General features: G+C 32.6%; 1 protein-coding gene across 2 annotated transcripts in view; it reads left to right on the top strand.

Annotated features, from left to right (window-relative positions):
- The window catches only part of CATSPERB (cation channel sperm associated auxiliary subunit beta), a 124,814-nt gene that overhangs the window by 14,495 nt on the left and 88,842 nt on the right, over positions 1-21,477 (top strand). For both annotated transcript variants that reach the window (XR_012486431.1, XM_074289619.1), the window contains exons 3-5: positions 4,407-4,495; positions 5,916-6,062; positions 10,040-10,100. Coding sequence is in view for 1 of the 2 variants with exons in the window: in XM_074289619.1 (XP_074145720.1) it covers positions 4,407-4,495; positions 5,916-6,062; positions 10,040-10,100 (297 nt within the window). In the remaining variant the exon portion in view is untranslated. The remainder of the gene's footprint in view (positions 1-4,406; positions 4,496-5,915; positions 6,063-10,039; positions 10,101-21,477) is intronic.

Raw genomic sequence — 21,477 nt, 5'->3', positions numbered from 1 at the left:
AGGTCGAGAATTGCAAGGGAACTATTGAAAAAAAAAAACTCAGAGGAAGGTGGTCTAAGTGTACCTGATCTAAAGCTATATTATATAGCAGCAGTCACCAAAACCATTTGGTATTGGCTAAGAAATAGACCGGTAGATCAGTGGAACAGATTAGATACAAAGGACAAAAAAGGATACATATATAGCAACCTAATCTTTGACAAACCCAAAGATACCAACATTAGGGATAAAAATTCATTATTCGGAAAAAACTGTTGGGAAAACTGGAAATTAGTATGGCAGAAATTAGATATGGATCCACACTTAACACCATATACCAAGATAAGATCAAAATGGGTCCATGATTTAGGCATAAAGAGGGAGATAATAAATAGATTAGAGGAACAGAGGATAATCTACCTCTCAGACTTGTGGAGGAGGAAGGAATTTATGACCAGAGGAGAACTAGAGATCATTATTGATCATAAAATAGAAGATTTTGATTACATCAAACTAAAAAGTTTCTGTACAAATAATACTAATGCAAACAAGATTAGAAGGGAAGTAACAAATTGGGAAAATATTTTTAAAAACAAAGGTTCTGACAAAGGTCTCATTTCCAAAATATATAAAGAACTGACTCTATAAGAAACCGAACCATTCTCCAATTGATAAATGGTCAAAGGATATGAACAGACAATTCTCAGATGAAGAAATTGAAACTATATCCACTCACATGAGTGTTCCAAATCACTACTGATCAGAGAAATGCAAATTAAGACAACTCTGAGATACCACTACACACCTGTCAGATTGGCTAAGATGACAGGAACAAATAATGATGAATGTTGGAGGGGATGTGGGGAAACTGGGACACTAATACATTGCTGGTGGAGTTGCGAAAGAATCCAGCCATTCTGGAGAGCAATCTGGAATTATGCCCCAAAAGTTATCAAACTGTGCATACCCTTTGACCCAGCAGCGCTACTACTGGGCTTATATCCCAAAGAAATACTAAAGAGCGGAAAGAGACATATATGTGCCAAAATGTTTGTGGCAGCTCTCTTTGTTGTAGCTAGAAACTGGAAGGTGAATGGATGTCCATCAGTTGGAGAATGGTTGGGTAAATTATGGTATATGAAGGTTATGGAATATTATTGCTCTGTAAGAAATGACCAGCAGGAGGAATACAGAGAGGCCTGGAGAGACTTAAATCAACTGATGCTGAGTGAAATGAGCAGAACCAGAAGATCACTATACACTTCAACAACAATAATGTATGAGGATGTATTCTGATGGAAGTGGAAATCTTCAACATAAATAAAAGCCAACTCACTTCCAGTTGATCAATGATGGACAGAGGTAGCTACACCCAGAGAAGAAACACTGGGAAGTGAATGTAAATTGTTAGCACTAATATCTGTCTGCCCAGGTTGCATGTACCTTCGGAATCTAATGTTTATTGTGCAACAAGAAAATGATATTCACACACATGTATTGTATCTAGACTATACTGTAACACATGTAAAATGTATGGAATTGCCTGTCATCGGGGGGAGGGAATAGAGGGAGGGGAGATAATTTGGAAAAATGAATACAAGGGATAATATTATAAAATATATATATATAATAAAAATTATTAATTAAAAAAATAAAGTTTGGCTTGTGAAAGAGAAAAAAAAATTTTAGTATCTAAAATTATCTCTTCATAAACTTTGACAATTTATCATTTGGACAATAACTTGTATTCTTATAAATTTGACACTTTTTTTTTTCAAATTTTAGAATGAGACCTTTATCAGAAACAACTATATACTTATCTTTTAATCCTGTTTCTGTTTGTTTTGATTGTGCAAAATCTTTTTTAATTTAATGTATTCAAAGTTGTCCATTTTGCCTTTCATAATTTTCTCTATTTTTTTTATCATAAATTCTCCTTGTCCAAAGGTTTGACAGGCAAATTATGCCTTGCTCTTCTAATTTGTTTATGGTTTCATCCTTTATGCCCAAATCATGTACTCATTATGACCTTATTTTGGTATGAGGTGTGAGATGTAAGTCAATGCCAAGTTACTGACATTATTTTCCAGTTTTCCCAGCAATTTTTGTGAAACTATGAGTTCTTATTCCAGAAGTTTGAGTTTAGGAATATATCAGATACTAGATTACTATAGGTCTTGATTATATGTATCTAATTTATTCCACTGATTCATCACTCTATTTTTTTTAGCAAATAAGAAATGGTTTTAATGACTGCTGTTTTATAATACAGTTTTAGGTTTGGTACTGCTAAGCCACCAGTCTTTGTATTTTTTTCATTGATTCTGATGTTATTTTTGACCTTTTGTTCTTCCAGATAAATATTGTTATTTTTTCTATTTCTGTAAAATAATGTTTTGGCAGTTTGATTGGTATGGCATGGACAAAGTAAATCGATTTAGGCAGAATTGTAATTATTATTTTATTAGCTTGGCCTAGCCATGAGTAATTGATATTTTTCCAGTTTTTTAGATCTGGTTTTATTTGTGTGAGAAGTGTTTTGTAATTGTGTTCATATAGTTTCTGGGTTTGTCTTGGCATATAGACTCCCAAGTGTTTTGTTTTGTCCATAATTATTTTAAATGGAATTTCTCTTGCTGCTGGACTTTGTCAGTAATATGTAGAAATGATAATGATTTTGTGGGTTTATTTTATATCATGAAACTTTGCTAAAAATGTGAACTGTTTCCAGTAGGTGTTTGGATGATTTTATAAAATTCTCTAAGTATGCCATCACATCATTTGGAAAGAATGATGGTTTTATCTCCTCATCATCTATTCTAATTCATTTAATTTTTTTCTTATTGCTAAAGCTAAAATTTCTAATACAATGTTGAATAATCGTAGTGATAATGGACATCCTTGTTTCACATCTTAACTTATTGGGAATGCATGCAGTTTCTCTCCATTATAAATAATTCTTGCCATTGGTTTTAGATAGATATTGTTTATTATTTTTAAGGAAAGTTCCCTTTATCTCTATGCTCACTAGTGTTTTTATTAGTAATGGGTGCTGTGTTTTTCAAAAAAGCTTTTGCTGCATATGATGAGATGCATATCTCTACCTGCTCCTCTTCCTCCTCCTTCTTCTGCTTCTCTGTTCATATGATTTCTATTGGTTTTGTTATTGATATGGTCGATTATAGTAATAGTTTTCCTGATATTGAAACAGCCCTGCATTCTTGGTATAAATCCCACCCACTTGATCAGATTGTATTATTCTTCTGATAAATTGATATCTCTTTGCTAATATTTTATTTAAAATTTTTGCATCTATATTCATTAGGGAGATTTGTCAATAATTTTCTTTCTCTATTTTGGCTCTTCCTGACTTAGATATCAATATCATGTTTGTGTCATAAAAGGAATTTGGCAGTATTATTTACTTTTAACTATTTTTCCAAATAGTTTACATAGTATTGGAATTTAATTGTTCTTTAAGTGTTTGGTAGAATTGACTTGTGAATTCATAAAGTCTTTTATGAATATTTCCAAGAAACCTCTTTTTGCTTGAGGCCAATTCATAACAGTCTTTTAGATTTTTTTCTGGGCCCATTCTGTCCCAATGAGTTTCTATTTTGTTCTGCCTTGTCACCATAGTAGCTTTCTATGGTTAAAATTCTTTTCTGTTTCTTGCTCATTTTCTTTCCTGTTTTTTTTTTTAATTTACTTTTATGGTATAACTCTGTTTATGGGGTAAATAGGGTGCTGTCCCAAGCTTCCTGTGCAGCTCTGAGCCTTGGCTTTCAGCACAGGGGCCCTTTACGTTTGTAGGGGGTAGCTCTGTTCAGGAAACAGCCTGGTTTCCCAGAGTTTCTGAGCTGGGACTGGATGTTGTTCCACTGATTTGCTGCTCTACTGAGCCAGAACTGAGAGTCTTAGTTGCTGATTTGCTGTGATCAAGACCCTCTCACTAGTTTTTCCAGAGTCTCTGATCTGGCTGAACATCCTTTTTATCTTAATGAAACTGACCTTTTTTGAAGAATTTTTCCAGTCTATCTTGACCTGGAGAGTGGTTTCATTCTATCAGACTCTATTCAGAGGCTTGGTTTCACATGGTTTTTGAGGCAAATTGGGAGAGGTAGAGCAGCTTCCTGTCTTTATACTCTGCTATCTTGCCTTCACCTTTTGAAGTTCCATTTTTCCTTGTTCTCAAAGAGGACCATGACATCCAGTTCTTTATTTTTTATATGTTCCTAGTTCTTTTACTTATAAATTATGGCCTTGGAGTATTCTCTTCTACTTTTCTTGGTAGGAGGGAGAAAAAGTTATACTGATTCTCCATTGCACCAAAATCAGATCACAATTAAAAAAATTATGCCCTTAATGGAAATATTATTGTAGAACATATATATTTACAATGAAATTATTATTTATGTACCTTTCAGGAGATCATACTTCACTGTTTTCTTGCTATTCCCCTGGTCATTTGGAAGGGAATGATACAATTAAGTTGTTTCTCACCTCAGGAGACTTGGTAAGATACAGCTACAGAATATACTAATTATTTTTCCCCTTTTTTGATATCTAGTATTTATAATCCATTGCATTACATCCTATTCAACTACATTCAAACACTTCTGGGGTATGGAAAAAAGATTATGAATGAATGGATGAACAAATAAATTAAAAATTATCCTTGGCTCCTTTCCCCTCTTCCATCTCATAGTTTTAATGCTCACAAAAAGCACCATATTGTCCATAAAGCATACCCAGTTTGAAATACAATTTGAAATACAGATACAGACAAAAAGATAAAACGAAGACATGAAAAATTATTATTATTGGTTGGGCAACATTGTAAAGTAGGAGGGACTCTGGATTTGGTAACAAAAAATGTACTTCAATAGCCTGGAAATCAAATTCCCTACACAAATATTACACAATTTTATATATATATATATATATGTATATGTGTGTGTGTGTGTGTGTGTGTGTGTGTGTATGTATATGTATATCATTCCCTAGTAAAATAATGCTTATTTGGAGTATTGGAGCTTATGTTCAAATCAGAACTCTACTATTTGTTTTATGTGAAACTGTGGGCAGGCCATTTACTTCTATGACTATTTCCTCATTTATAAATGTGGAATGTGAACTACATGATCTCTAAGGTCCCTTTTCAACTTTCTATGATCATATGTTATGACTAAACTCTATGAAAATATGAGTGCTAGGAAAAAAGACACTATGATTAAATTTTGTAGGTACAATGGACAATTAACCAAATAATTTTACAACATTGTTTTGCAAATTCATGGTAGAATTTGGTTGTGATATATTATTAGCATGATTGTGAAATCATACTAGGGCCAACATTATGAAGTATATCAATGTTGTGTCATAGAACATTATCCAATCTCCTCGTATACACATATCTTGTCCAAAAGGAATATGCTGCATTTGATTTTCATTTTGATTAATTCAGAGCTTGAATTCAAGAATACAGAAATAATTAATATGCATTATTTGATACATTTGGTCCTTATGGGTAGACCAACACATTTTTATTTATCACATTATTTGAAAGGTCTTTAGCATGCTAATTAATATTGATAACAATGATATAGAAAAAAGATCAACGAGCATGAAGCAGAAATATCTAAGCCTAATCATGTTTCAATTATCTAAAAAATATTTGTGTCAATTAACATGCCTGATCTGATCCTTCTGGTGTTAAGCTAAGATTGTTCTAATTTGTGGATGTCATTCTCCACAATTAAAATTGTTATTGAAGGTAATCTTATTAATTTTATTAAAGAATTTTAAAAGAAGTCCATTCAGAATTACCTGCTTCTCCTTACCTGTTCCCTATTAGTAAATGAAAAAGTATGCTTCTTTCTTCTAATCTTGTAATCCACACAGATATTTAATATTTTGATTTTTCTTTTTTAAAGGTGGTCCACTGTTACTTCTTAACTAGAGATAGACCTTCAGAGATCAGAAAGCACCTGATAAAACTGTTTACATCAAGAGGACTTGCTCCCACTTTTAAAATCATGAATAGTACTTACTCTGGTGTCTTTCATTTTAATTTATCTATGGTAATTAAAGAAATCTTAGTCTTTAATATTTTATATTTTAGCAGTGAACATGCTCTGTATGATTAAAATTATGTAGTTATTTTTATTTTTTTCTTTTAAATGTAACTTTGGTAGTATTTATGTTGTTACTAAAGGAGAGAGAAATGAAAAGGAGTGGAGTAAGAGAGAAGGAAAGACAAGAACTATTATTAGAAATAGCATTATTCAGATAAGGATAATAATAAAGACATGAGTCTAACTAGAACAGTAAGTAATAAAATCTAAATGAAAGAAAATATACTTCCACAAATTGGGATTAATGGAATTTTTACTTCCTATAGTAGAATTTAGTGGTGGTGCATTTGTGTTTACTTTTTACATAGCTTTTAAAAACAATGGCCATTTGAATTGTTGCAATCAAGTAATTATATAATCCAACTGTTTAATAATTATAGTTATAAAAGATCAATATAAAAACTCAAGTAGTTTATACCAATTCTTTTCAAACTTTTATTCTAAGGCAATCTAATATTTTTTTCTGATTCAAAGAACTGCTCTGATTGACAAAAGTAAGGATTCTACATTTGACAATCAATTAATAATTATTTATTACATGATTGTAATGTGTCAAGCATAATATAGGCACTGGTAATAAAAAGATAAAAATTAAATAGTCCTCATCTTCAAGAAGTATATATTCTTTTACATTCATGTAAGTGGATGTAATAAGAAAGATCATGTAATAAGAAAGATCTTTTGTAAGAGAGAGTTTAAGCTGAGATCCTAAGAAACTATGGATTTTAAAGGGCATAAGTGAGGGTAATCTTCATTTCAAGAATGTAGGACTGCCTATATAAAGGATCAGAGATGAGATGCAGTTTGTCGTGTATAAAGAACAAGACTATCAGTTTAGATGGATTGGTAATACATAATTGATCACAAGTCTGGCAAAGTTAAATTGGAAACATTTTATCATAAAGGCAATAGGAAATTTCTAGAACTTCTTGAAAAGAGTAATGATATGGTCAGGATTTCACCTCAAAGCAAGCCATTTGGCTTTGAGTGAAGAATGGATGAGAGAGGAGAGAACCTTTAGAAAGGATTAGAAAATAAGAAACTTTTGTAACAGTCCAGATAGAAGGTAACAAATGCATGGATTACTGTTATGACTATGTGGTTACAGAGAAGACAGCAGATATGTTATGGAAACACAACCAAAGATAGTTAAATAGACTGATAGGGTGATGGAGAATTTGGAAATGTTGATAATTTGAAGGTCACAAGCCTGAGTGATTGGAAGGAAGTGACTGGAAATTCATAAAGATTTATTAAGCACCTTGTTGTGTCAGTAACTGTGCTAAGTCCTAAGCATACAAAGACAAGTAAAAGATAGTTCCTGCTTTCAGTCTAATGCGGGAGAAAACATAAAGACAGTTATGTACAATATTCTACATAAAAGATAAATTGAAAATAATCAATAGAGAAAAGTAACTAGAATTGTGGGAAACTGGGAGAAGCTTTCGGTAGAAAGTTGAAATTTAGTTAGTACTTAAAAGGGTGCCTAGGGAGCATGAGAGAGAATAAAAAGAGCATTTCAAATACAGATGATAGTTAAAGAGAGCATTTCAAATATAGATGATAGTTGGTGAAAATTCCCAAAGTCAAGATAGAATTTCTCATTAAAGAAATAGCAAGCGGGTTAGTGTCAACAGAGTTCAGAGTATGAGGGACAGAAATATAAAAATCTGGCAGAGGGTTGTATTTTGGGAGTAAGAAAAAATAGTCTGAGGGAAGTATAAAATTTGAGATGTCCTAATATAGAACCTTGAGGCACACATCTAGTTAGAGGGTACAGTATGGATGATATCTATTGCTTAATACAGGGCCTGCTACATAATAAATGCTTCATAAATGTTTATTGATTGACTGACTGAGTAGGAATGGTATTATAAGAAATTGGTCACTCAAGTATTTATTAAGCACATATTATGTGCCAGATACTGTGTTATGTGATGGCAATATAATTTTTTAAAATAGTGCCTGATTTCAAGGAGCTCAAAATTTGGGGATAAGAACAATCAACCATGCAAGATAAGGGAAACTTTGGAGATAATTAATACAGGGAAGTCTTTAGCAAGGAAAAGCAAAAAGTAGTATCAGAAATTGTGAGAGAAAATAAGAGTATCTGGAAGAAAGGAGTGTAAGAGAGGTTAAATAATACAAAGAGGTCAATTAATGTGAATTGAACAAAAATAATTAGATTTTGCAGTTAAGTAATCATTAACATTAGAGAGAGAAGTTTCTGTCTTGTTGAAGTCAGAAGATACATTGCAAGTCGTTTTGAAAAGATAGTAAATTGGAGGCAATCAGCACAGACAATTTTCTAGGAATGAGCCTGAGAAATAAGACAGCTTGAGAAAAGATTTGGTTCACATCAGGATTTTTTTTAATGGTGCAAAACTAGTGTGTTGATATATTAGGCTCAAAGTCTGTTTCATTATTTGATCTGTTAAGTCTGAAAAATAAATCACCAAAGAGCCTACAGCAGTTATAGGAAAACGTTTTCTTTATTCCATTGGAAAAAGAAGTATTATATGTGCAGGACCCAGGAGACCCAAGATTCTGTGGATGTCTTGCTTTATGAATATAGAGATATTAATATAAACACATGTAGATAGATAGATAGATAGATAGATAGATAGATAGATAGATAGATAGATAGATAGATGTGGCAAGACAAAGAATCAGGTAGTGAGAAGTAATGGTGGCAACAAGGTATAATGAAAGCAATGTGGAAAGTTTGCCTAGTGACAAGAAATGTATTCATAATAGGGTATTATGACCAGGATGTGCTTCCTACAGGTGCTTGCCCAAGCTCAGAAACCACCTAAATGGTCAGTTCTGAAGTTTTACTGCAATAGACTTCATCCAGAATTTGAGCACAAAGAACTGTTTTTATGTCAAATTCAGATAACAGCTTGCTTGCTGAGCCTTACCTCTGGAAAATAAGTTACCTCTTAATAGTAAAAAAGAAAAAAGAAAAAAAGAGAGGAGGAGAAAAGATGACTAGCCTTGGGATAGAGGTCTTGATAGTTCTTACTGAGGTAAAAGAAAGAATTTATGATATTCAGTAACCTGATAATGTAATCATTTGACAACCTGAATCTTTCTGCCCATTTCAAATCTATACCTAGATCCTAAGCATTTATTGTCATCTTCCTAAGTAATAAATAGATTTTATTTCTTCCTACACTCATTCAAATATTTAATTCATTCTTTCAATGGAAGATATTGTTAGGAAAGATGGAGGAAATACTTCTTCCCAAACACAGATTCTCATTCCCTCCCTGCCTCACAAATGACAAAATTCATGTATCATTCTTTGTATAGTTGCAGTGATGAAAATTGGGTTTTAAGTGTATGATAAGAGTGCTAAACTTGGAGTTAGAAAAACTGAAATCTACTTCTAATTCTCACACTTACAATGTGACACTTAAATCACCTATCCTCTCAACCTATTTCTCAAACTGTAAATATATGTAGAAATTAAATGATAACTGAAAGATAACCTGTGTTCTCCATTGAAATCTATGCAACATCAAAAGAAGTAGAAGAATCCTCTACTTCTCCATTTTGAATAGACCTCTTTTGAGGGACTTATGCAAGAACATGTACAAGAACTGCAAGGAGAGGTAGGCTTAGTTTCTGGTCTACATCACTGAGCTTTTTTACTGACCCTCAAAAAATAAAAATCCATTGAAATTTCATTATTGTCTATCATACAATATTTCAATTATAGTTGAGGAAACACATTTTGTGTTAATTTATTTGTGAGCTCATACTTTTAAAAATTTACCTTTTTTTTCACTTTGTTGATTTAGTAGAATTAACATTCAGTTTACGTACTGAGTTGTCTAAAATTTTTTATGTAATTATAGAATCAAATATCTTAAATTAAGTTTCATAATGATTATAAATCTCTTCTATTGTCAATTAAGAATATTCAAGAGGATGCCTGGTTTATTATCATTCCAAGAGAAACCATCACATTTAATACAGGTGAGAATGATTTATGTTTGTTTCTCTGACCTAGATGTGATAAAAATAATGATTTAAAAAACTTATTGAATTCTTAATTGGTCATGCAAAAAATGTAGGATAAATAAAATGCAGTAATAGAGACAATTTACTTTAGTAGTGATTTGATTGTTGACTTCAAGTAAGACATAAAACAAGAATATGTATTGTCCAATATATTTCCCATTGCCATGTAAGCTACTCAGAGCAAAGTTCTTTAATTAAAAAGGCATTCTTTATAAAATTTTCCACATGCTCCTCTTCACTGATGACAACATTGTATAGTCTTATAAGTAATATTATTGCTGCTCAAAAGAATTAAGACTTAACAAAGGGAAACTAAATGATTTAAGGATATCTAAGACTTATGATATATTAAGACTAAGATATACAATTTGTTTATACAACCCAACCCAGTGAACTGGTTTGTCACACTGATTGCTGATGTACAATGAGTTAGACTAAAAAATAAATAGAAAACAATTGTCTGGATTGCATTTGGAGAATTAAGCATGATTTTTGTTCAACCCATTTCTCTTTGGTAACTAGTCTTAATAGTTTCTGATGAGTTTATATGATTACAAGTTATGATATAAATCTCTCAGAAGAGCCTAGAGAACACTATAAATAACAATGGATAGACATATGGTGGATACAAATAGATTTTTGTATATAGAAACCAACTTAAAAGATATATGACTGGATATATCAACTAGATATATATTGGAAAATGAAATGGACTTGTCATGTAGGAAGGAATAAAAAATGGATAGGTGAATAATTTAGATCTTTCCCAATGATTTAGACTCAAGGTAGAAAATGAGCCTTGTTTGCATCTCAAAATATAAGAAATGACTTTATTAAAATATCATAATTGAATTTCTAAATTTAAAAGCATTAATGCAGGTAAATAACTACTCCTCTATGCTTCTGCATCTACTATAGCCAACAGTCAGGCTAATTGAGAAAAGTATTCCATTTAGGGCAGCAGGAATTATGAGAAAATCTCTGAAATCAACTCCCTCTAGGTGTCAAAGGAGCCAAACCAATCATGATTTCTAAAACGTTCTCCCCACTCCTTTAAGAGGAAGCCCAGGCTACATAAAATAGATGGTACCTATGTATTGTTAAAAGAATCAGAAGAAAATTTCCTATACATTGCATGAATCTACTCAAGAAAATCTATGTAAGACAATAAAGACAACTATGGAAGCAAAAGGTAGGGATGGGCTGAAAGGAGTACTCAAATTAATGAGTTCACAGATCCATTGATATAATGGAAAAATAACTAAATCCAGCTAGAGGATTAAGATTCAGAATTAGTCCCAACTCTATTGCTTACTGTCTGTGTGGCCTGGAGCAAATCATTTCATCTTTTTGACACCTTAGTTTCCTCTTCTCTGAAAGGTTAGCAATATTTACACTATTTCTTAGAGTTATAATAAAGTGAATGTGTACTTGTATTAATAATAAGGATACTGATTTTAGAGAACTAGAAAATTCAACTCAAAGGAATACAAGGTGTGTCAAACAGTGGCATCTACTGACAAAGTGCTCCTTTGAGGCCTAATGCCATTAGTCATTGTAAATAGCCAAATTTGTCAACCACAGGAAATCTAATTTAGCACACTTCAGGTCCTCTACAAGTCCCTAGGCTTTTCCTTGAATATTCTCCATTAACTTGATATTTCTTTTCTGGATCATGGGTCTTTGATTTCCATAATACTACTAACACATAGATAATTATGATTTCTCCCTGTTGCACCTTTACAAAGAAAATCCCTAATTTTGATTTATAGCATTTCTACTGTGTTATATTTAATATCAGTTTTTTTCCTTACTTAATGTTTCCATGTTTGGTTAACAGGAACTAAACTGTGCTTCCAATTCTGCATTTCCCTTTTAAGCTTGTTTCTGTTGGTTTTGTTTGTGCAAAAGCTTTTTAATTAATGTAATCAAAGTTGTCCATTTTGCCTTTTATAATGTTCTCTTAATTCTTTGGTCATAAATTCCTTCCTTCTCCAAATATGTCACAGGTAAATTATGCCTTGCTCTCATAATTTGCTTAAGGTATCACTTTTTATGTCCAAATAATATACCCATTTTGACCTTAATTTGCTGTAGGGTATGAGATGTAGGTCTATGCTGAGTTTTTGACATATTATTTATTTTCCAGTCTTCTCAGCAATTTTTATCAAATAGTGAGTTCTTATTCCAGAAGCTGAGATTTGGAGGGGTTATCAAATAGTAGATAACTAGATTTTTTAATTTATACTATGTTTTGTAATGGGCCAGAACTCTGGAGAAAGGTGTTAACTCAGTGGAATTGGTAAGACAATGGTTAACTAGTTTAGTGATTAATAGTTCTTACAACAAATAATGATTCCCTAGTGATATAATGCTTGGCTTATACTCAGTATATTGTAATGATGTAATTGTAATGGAGTAAATAAATTGGGGATAAACTCAGCCAGAAGGAGAGAAGATTTGACCACCATCCTGGTGGCTCTCCTGACTCCTACATTCCTCCATTGAAACCAAGACCCATTCTGGAGGGCCTCTAGAAAGCTAGCCTGGCCCCAGGCAAAGGAGACAAACTGTGAAGGAGATAATAGAGAAAGCTAACCAGAACATTACAATATTTGTCTTAGATTTTTAGCCAGAACCAAATGGTTTTGATAACTGTTGCTTTATGATGTAGTTTTAGGTTTGGTATTGCTAAACTACCATCCTTTGTAATTTTTTTTATCAATTCTCTTTATATTCTTCCAGATGAATTTTGTTATTATTTTTTCTAGCTCTATAAAAATTTTTTTGATTGGTATGACACTGAACAAGTAGACCAATTTAGGCAGAATTGTCATTTTTATTATCTCAGCCTACCCATGAGCAATTCATATTTTCTAATTGTTTAGATCTGAGTTTATTTAGTAAGAAGTATTTTGTAATTGTGTTCATATAGTTTCTGAGTTTGTCTGGGTAGGTAGACTCCCAAGCATTTCATTTTGTCTACAATTATTTTAAATGAAAGACATTTTGTGTCTTGCTATTATGCTTTGTCAGCAATATGTAGAAATGATAATGATTTGTGTGTGTTTATTTTATATTCTGCAACTTATTTTATATTAATATTAATTGTTTCTAGTAAATTTTTGGATGATTTCCTAGGATTCTCTAAGTATATCATCATATCTGCAAAGAGTGATAGTTTTATCTCCTCATTGCCTATTCTAATTCTTTAATTTCTTTTTCTTTTCTTATTGCTTAAACCAGCATTTCTGGTTCAATGTTGAATAATAGTGGTGATAATGAACATCCTTGTTTCACTCCTGATCTTATTAGGAATGCATCCAGCTTCTCTCCATTACCAAAAAAATCTTTGCTGTAGATTTTAGATAGATACTACTTATTATTTTAAGGAAAGCTTCCTTTATCCCTATGATCTCTACTGTTTTTAGTAGGAATGGGTGCTGTATTCTGTCAAAAGCTTTTTCTGCATCTATTGAGATTGTCATATGATCTCTGTTCAAGTATGGTAATAGCTTTCTTGATATTGAACCAGTCCTGCATTCCTACTATAAATCCTATTTGGTCACTGTTAGGATTCTTACAAGCTGCTAAGTCAGTTGTCTAATTTAGCATGGTACTTAACAGTTCTCTAGTTCAAAGATCACACCTTTCATATCTTTAAGAGTTCACACCTTTGAAAGAGCATATTAAAAAGACAAGCCCACTCATGGACTTTGAGGAGATTCACAACTAGGATTAACTTCCAGGAGATTCACAAGCCCACAGAAACCCACAATCCCACACTCTGGGAGATGGAGTCTGATTCGTTCCCACTTGCACCTTTGTGCTGGCTGGAGACATTGGGAAGACAAAAGGCTGAAGCTGGCAGAGACAAAGGACTAGCAGCAAGAGCTCTTGGGAACCAAGGAGAGAGGAAAGCCTCCAGAAAATTGCCAAGCCCCAAGTGAAGGAGATAAGATTTTGGAAGAGACAATAAAGGATTTGGACTTTTAACTCCTGGCTGCATTTGAGGTGATTATTGAAACTGAACTGAAGCCAAGGCTGTCTCCAGAAGCTCCCCAAGAGATCTGCTCCAAAAGAACGATATATTTTTAGAGAAGAGAACATTACAGGTCACAGTGGATTATCATGTTGATAAATTGATGTTAACCTCTTTACTATATTTTATATACAATTTTTGCATCAATATTCATTAGGTAGATTGGTCTATAACTTTCTTTTTGTTTTGGCTTTTGCTGATTTAGGTACAAGTACCATATTTGTCTCTTAGAATGAATTTGGTAGGACTCCTTCTATACCAATTTTTTCAAAATAGTTTAGAGTATTGGAATGAATTGTTCTTTAAATTTTGTAGAATTTGCTTGTAAATTCATCTGGTTCTGAAATTTTTTTCTTAGGGATTTCATTAATGGCTTGTTCAACTTCTTTTCATAAATGGGACTATTTAAGCAATTTATATCCTCATGTTAATTTGGGAAATTTGTATATTTTTATAATATTCATCAATTTTGGCTAGCTTGTCAGATTTGCTGTCACAGTTGGAAAAATACCTTCTAATTAATGATTTAATTTTTTTCCACTCTTTTCATTTTTGATGCAGGTAATTTTTTTCTTTTCTTTTTCTAATCAAGCTAACCAAATGTTTATTTTGTTGCTTTTTTCATAGAACTAAATCCTAATTTTATTAATTAGTCCAATAGTCATGTTAGTTTCAATTTTATTAATGTCTCCTTTGAGTTTCAGAATTTATAATTTGGCATTTAATTGGGTTTTTAAAATTTGTTTTCTTCCTATCTTTTTAGTTGCATGCCAAATTAATTGTTCTCTTTCTCTATTTTATTCATGTTGGTATTTAGAGATATAAACTTTCTCTTATGAACAGCTTTGACTGCATCCCATAGGTTTTGATATGTTGTCCCATTATTGTCATTCTCTAGGATGAAATTAGAACTTGTTTCTCTGATTTGTTGTTTGACCTACTCATTCTTTAGAATTAGATTATTTAATTTTTAATTGGTCTTTATCTTTCTTTGGACTTTTATTGAATTTAATTTTAATTACATTTTCATCTGAGAAAAAAAGCATTTACTATATCTACCTTTCTGCATTTGATTGTGAGGTTTATATGTCCTAACACATGGTCAATTTTTATATAGTTGCCATATACTTTGAGAAAAAAGGTGTTTTCTTTTCTGTTCCTATTAAATTTTCTCCAGAGGTCTATTATATCTAGGTTTTCTAAGATTCTATTCACCTCTATAATTTTTTTTTGCTTGTTTATTTTCTGGTTAGATTTGTCTTATTTTGAGAGGGAAGATTGAGGTCGCCCACTATGATAATTTTGCTGTCTATTTCTTCCTATATTTGGCTTAATATATTTTGTATGTATTTGTATGCTCTACCACTTAGTGCATATACATTCAGTGTCTTTACTATTTCATTGTTTATGGTACCCTTTAACAAGATATACTTTCCTTCCTTATCTCTTTTAATTAGATCTAGTTTTAATTTTGTTTTCTCTGAGATCAGAATTGCTACCCCTGAATTTTTTTTAATTTCAGCTGAAGCATAATAAATTTCTTTGACCTTTTACATTATATGTATCTTTCTGTGTCAAATGTGTTTCTTGTAAATAACATAATGTAGGATTCTATTTTTTTTAAAACCTTTCTGTTATTCACTTTGGTTTTATGGGAGGGTTTATTCTATCAACATTCACAGTATGATTACCAGCTCTGTATTTCCCTCCATCCTATTTTCTCCCTGCATATATTTTTTCTCTCTCTTTCCAATCTCTCCTTAATAGTTTGTTTTTTTTTAAACCCACCCCACTCACTACCATCCATCACCATTCCCCCTTATCGTGCCTTTTTCCCTAGTGCTTCTGCTCTCTCTTCTCTTCAGCCCCTCCATTTCCTTTCCTCTTTCTTCTCCTTCTTTATAGAATTAGATAAAATTTCTATACCCAACTGAATGATGAAGTTATATCATTTTAAAGCCAAAACTTGATAAGATCAAATTTTAGACAATGCTACTCCCTCTCCCTTCTTTCCATGGGTTATAATAGGTTTTCTGTGTTTCAACATTCATTCATCCTATTATTCCTCCCCTTTCTTCTTCTAGTACAATCCTTTTTCCAACTCTTAATGTCTTTTTTTTTGCTCCATTCGCAAAGGCAAGAGTCCATTCACAACCACATCTTTCATCTATGTGATGCCCCCCCGTCCTCCCCAGAATATATACAGTTCTCAAGAGTTACAGATATTATTTTCTCATATAGGCATGAAAACAGTTTAATCTTTAAATAATATATAAAATTTCACCCTATTTACCTTTCTATTCTTCTCTTCTGTTTTAAGATCAAATTTTCTGTTTAGTTCTGATTTTCTCAATAGAAATGATTGGGAATCTCTTGCTTCATTGAAGAACCATTACCTTCTCTAAAAGAAGATGCTCAATCTTGCTGAGTAGTTTACTCTTGGTTGTAACTCCAGGCCCTTTGCCTTCCAGAATATGGCATTCCAGGCCATCTAATCCTTTACTAAAGATACTGCCAGATCCTGTGTCAACCTAATTGTTGCTCCTTCATATTTGAAATGCTTTTGTCTGGCAGCTCGCATTATTTTTTCCCTGAGATTATAGTTCTGGCACTTTGCAAGCACATTCTTTGGGGTTTTCCTTGTGGTATCTCTTTTCAAAGGTAATTGATGGATTCTTTCAAACTATTTCCCCTTATATTTCTAGAATATTGGGGCAGTTTTACTGGATAACCTCTTGAAGAATGTTTTCCAAGCTCTTTGGAAGTCATGGCCTTCAAATAGACCAATAATTTTAAAATTATCTATTCTAGATATATTTTCCATGTTAATTAACTATTTTTCCAATGAGATATTTTGTATTTTCTCCCATTTTTTCATTCTTTTTACTTTGTTTGAATGATTCTTGATGTCTTATAAAGTTATTAACTTCCATTTGCTCCATTGTCATTTTTATTGTGTGATTTTCTTCAGTTAGCTTTTTTACTTCTTTTTTCATTTGATTAATTCTACTTTTGAAGGTGTTGTTTTCTTCAGTGGATTTTTTTTTTGCATTTGACCAATTGTATTTTTAAGGAATTGTCTTCCTTTCTAAGCTATTCACTCTCTTGTGCATATCTTTCATTCCTTTTCTCATTTACCCCTCTTACTTGACTCCTATTTACCTTTTAATATCTTTTGTGAGTACTTCCAAGAACCTCTTTGGAATTGAGACCAATTCATATCACTCTTTGACATTTCCTCCATAGACATATTTGTCCTTGTCTGTGTTGATGCTTTGGTCTTCCTTGTCATCATAGTAGCTTTCTATGGTCAAGGTTCTTTTTTGTTTCTTGCTCATTTTCTTTCCTTTTGATATTTGTGCTTTTTTTTCTTTCTTTCTTCTTTTAACTTTTAACTTTTAACTTTTAACTTTTAACTTTTACACCAGAAAGGGGTGCTGTCTCAAGTTTCCTGTGTAGCTCTGAGTCTTGGCTTTGAACATAGGGTCTTCTTCTGTTTGCAGAAGTTAGCTTTATCTACTCTTTCAAAGAAATTTCCTTCTGATTTTCAAGAATTTTCCTTCTGAGCTGGAAGCTGTCCCAATGGTCTGCTTCACTAGCGATCCAAGACCAAAGGCCTTAGTTGCTGATTTGCTGTGATTAAAACCCTTTCACTGGCTTTCACAATCTTATCTGAGCCAGACTGAATACACTTTTCACCCCAATAAGACTGATCTTTCTTGAAGTTTTTCCAATCTATTTTCCTCTGGAAAGTGGTTTCCTTCTGTCAGACTGTGCAGAGGCTTTGTTTCATGTAGTTTTTGAGGGAAACGAAGAGCTTGAACAGCTTCTTGGCTTCCCTCCACCATCTTGTCTTGTATCTCCATATAAAATGCCAGTTCATGTAGGTGTGTGGAGATGAAACTTGCTTGGCTCTTGAGCTTGAGAAATTTTCTCTCTTTACTGGGAATGAGATACAGCTCATGGCATCAGAAAGTGCCACATTTTTTTAGTATGTTCACTTATCGTTCAGTCCTCACAATCCATCTGCTATCCTTCCTTTCCCTTTGAGTCTCAGAGATATCTATCTTATAGCCACATCCTTCATCAATTTGATTAAAGTATACCAAGATAGTAGAATAAAGGCAGGAAATTTTTTTTTTTAACTCTCCCAAATTTATCTTGAAATACCTGTAAAACAAAGATTACCAATGATTTGTGAAGCAGCTGAAGCAAAAAGAGTGAGGAAAATATAAAAATTAAAAGTCAGGCTGGACTTTAAATTAAAAATTAAAAATAGAATGGAAAATGAGCAAAAAGTAGACAAAAAGGACCTGACCACAGAAATGACAAAATGTGACAAGGAAGATCAACAAACAAACTCATAAGAAGATAAAAATTCAAAATGGCTAATCTAGGATTAAAAAAAAAACTCAAAAAAGGAAGGAGAAGAAAAATTTTATAAAATAAAATAGAATAATTCAAGAGCATTATGGAAACAGATTCAACAATTTTGTTTAAAAAATGAGGCAAAGTACAACAAAAATTCATTGAAGAAAAAAATTGCTTACAGATTAGAATTGGGCAAATGAGATATCAAGAAACCCTGAAACAAAATTAAAAGAATGAAAAAAACATGGAAAATGTGAAATATTTTCATTGGAAAAAGTTGACCAGCCTCATAAACCCAGGAAAGATAATTAACAATTATTGAATTACCTTAAAGTCATGATACACAAAAGAGCTTAGACATCATCTTTCAAAAAAAAAACTGTCTTCATAACTTAGAACCAGAGAGTAACATGGAAATTGAAGAAATCCACCAACCATCTCCTCAATGAGATCTCAAAATGAAAATTCCCATGAATATTATAGCCAAATTCCAGAGCTCCCTAACCAAGGAGAAAACAGAAAGTGAGAATTCAAATATCAAAGAGTAACAGTCAGGATTAAAAAGTATTTAGTAGTTTCCACAACAAAAGATCAAATGACTTGGAATATAAAATTCTGAAAGTCAAAGGAGCTAGGATTCCAGTCCAAAAATCAAGTAGCCAGCAAAACTGAGTACAATTTTTCAGGAGGAAATATAGATGTTCAATAAAATAGAGGACTTTCAAATATTCATGATGATCAGAGCTTCACAGAAATACAAAAATTCCAGAGAAATATAACAAAGTAAACAGCAAAGAGAAAACATAAAGGATTAAATAAGCTTAAACTATTTATATACCACCACAAGAAAATACTTGTAACTCTTTAAAAAAAAAAACATTCAAGGGGCAGCTAGGTGGCTCAGTGGATAAAGCACCAGCCCTGAAGTCAAGAGGACCTGAGCTCAAATTTGGCCTCAGACACTTCCTATCTGTGTGACCCTGACCAAGTCACTTAACCCCAATTATCTCAGGAAAAATAAAAGTCCAAATTCTCCCCTTCCTTTCTCATACCTCCATTCTCACTGAGAAAGAAAGCAAGTGGATATAGGTTATACATATGTAGTCATGAAAAACATATTTTCAAATTAGTTATATTGTAAAAGAAAACATGGACAACCCACCCAAGCAAATACAAGTTTTAAAAAGTATGTTTCAACCTGTATTAAGATTCCATCAGGTCGGTCTTGTAGAATAGGAGCATTTTTTTGTCAATAAGTCCTTCAGCATTTTCTTGATTCATTGCATTGATGATAATAACAAAACCATCAATGCTTGATCATCTTATGATATTGCTTCTGTTGTGTGTAATGTTCTCTTGGTTGTACTCATTTCACTTTATTTCAGTTCATGAAAGTCATTATAGAATTTTTCTGAGAGCATCCTCTTTATCATTTTTCATAGCACAATAGGATTCTATCACAATCATATACCCCATTTTGTTAAACACTTCCCCAATTTATAGGTATCTGCTCAGTTTCCAACTTTTTTGACACTAGAAAAGAGCTGCTATAATTTCTTTTGGGTGTAAATAGTTTCTTTCCCTTAAAAAAATATCTTTGCAAAACAGAACTAGTAGTTATATTCCTTAGTCAAAGAGTATGAAAGATTTTATAGCCCTTTAAATATAGTTCCAAAAATTTGGTGTAATAGTTGAATCAATTCACAACTTCAAGTATGTAATGCAGTATTAGTGAGAGAAAGGTATACGTTGATTTTAATGGGATGATATAAAAATATAGATGAGAAAGAGGATTACACTGGGACTACAGGGAAAAGAAAGGTAGAATGGGGGCAAATTATCTCACGTTGGGTAAATCATCATGAAGAGGGATGAAAGAACTATGAGGGAAAGATGAGGGAGGTGAGCATTGTTTGACTCTTACTCTAATCATATTTGGCTCGAAGAGGGAATAAAATAACGCTCGATTAGGTATTAAAAACTGTCTGGCCCAGGGAAGAGGGTTAGGGGACCAAGAGAAGTGGGAAGGGTTGATAAAAGGGATTGTTAGTTGGAAAAGATAGTGGATATGAGGCATAAGGTGAATAGAGAGTGAGCAAGAGACAGACAGACAGACAGAAAAAGAGAGAGACAGAGAAAAAGGAGAGAGGAAGAAAGGGAGAGAAAGAGATAAGAAGAGAGGAAGAGAGGGAGGCAAGAAACAGACGAAGAGAAACAAAGGCAGAGACAGAGGCACACACAAAGATTAACGGGAGAAAAATAGGAAGGAGGGAAATACATTATAATTATAATCATGAGTATAAATGCAATGAATTTGTCAATAAAAGGAAAAGAAATAGAAGGGATTAAAATACAGTATCTCACAATTTGTTGTTGTTTACAAAGATATAAGTAAAAATAAGGTCCTGGAAGGCTGATTTCAGAAAAGTCTGGAAAGACCTACATGAACTGATACTGTGAGAAGTGGGCAGAACCAGGAGAACACTGAATATTAAAAAAGATTATGTGATGCTCAACTATGCTGGGTTTGGCTCTTCTCAACATTGTGGTGATTCTCAACATTGGCAATTCCAATAGATTTAGGATGAAAAATGCTAATCACCTCCAGAGAGAGAGAACTATGGAGAGTGAATTTGGATTGAAGCATAATATTTTCAGCTTTTTGTTTGTTTGTTTTTTTTTGTTTGTTTGTTTGTTTTTTGTGGTTTTTCTCTTTTGGTCTGATTATATATATTGCATAACATAGCAAATATGGAAATATACATAAAAGGATTGTCCTTTTTTTTTTTTTTTTTTTGGTTGAGGCAATTGGGGTTAAGTAACTTGCCCAGGGTCACACAGCCAGGAAGTATTAAGTGTCTGAGACTGATTTGAACTCAGGGTCTCCTAACTTCAGGGTCATGCTCTATCCACTTAGCC

This window comes from Sminthopsis crassicaudata, chromosome 2 (assembly GCF_048593235.1).
Source record: "Sminthopsis crassicaudata isolate SCR6 chromosome 2, ASM4859323v1, whole genome shotgun sequence".
Taxonomy (NCBI): domain Eukaryota; kingdom Metazoa; phylum Chordata; class Mammalia; order Dasyuromorphia; family Dasyuridae; genus Sminthopsis; species Sminthopsis crassicaudata.
This window is presented reverse-complemented; position numbering and strand designations above follow the sequence as displayed.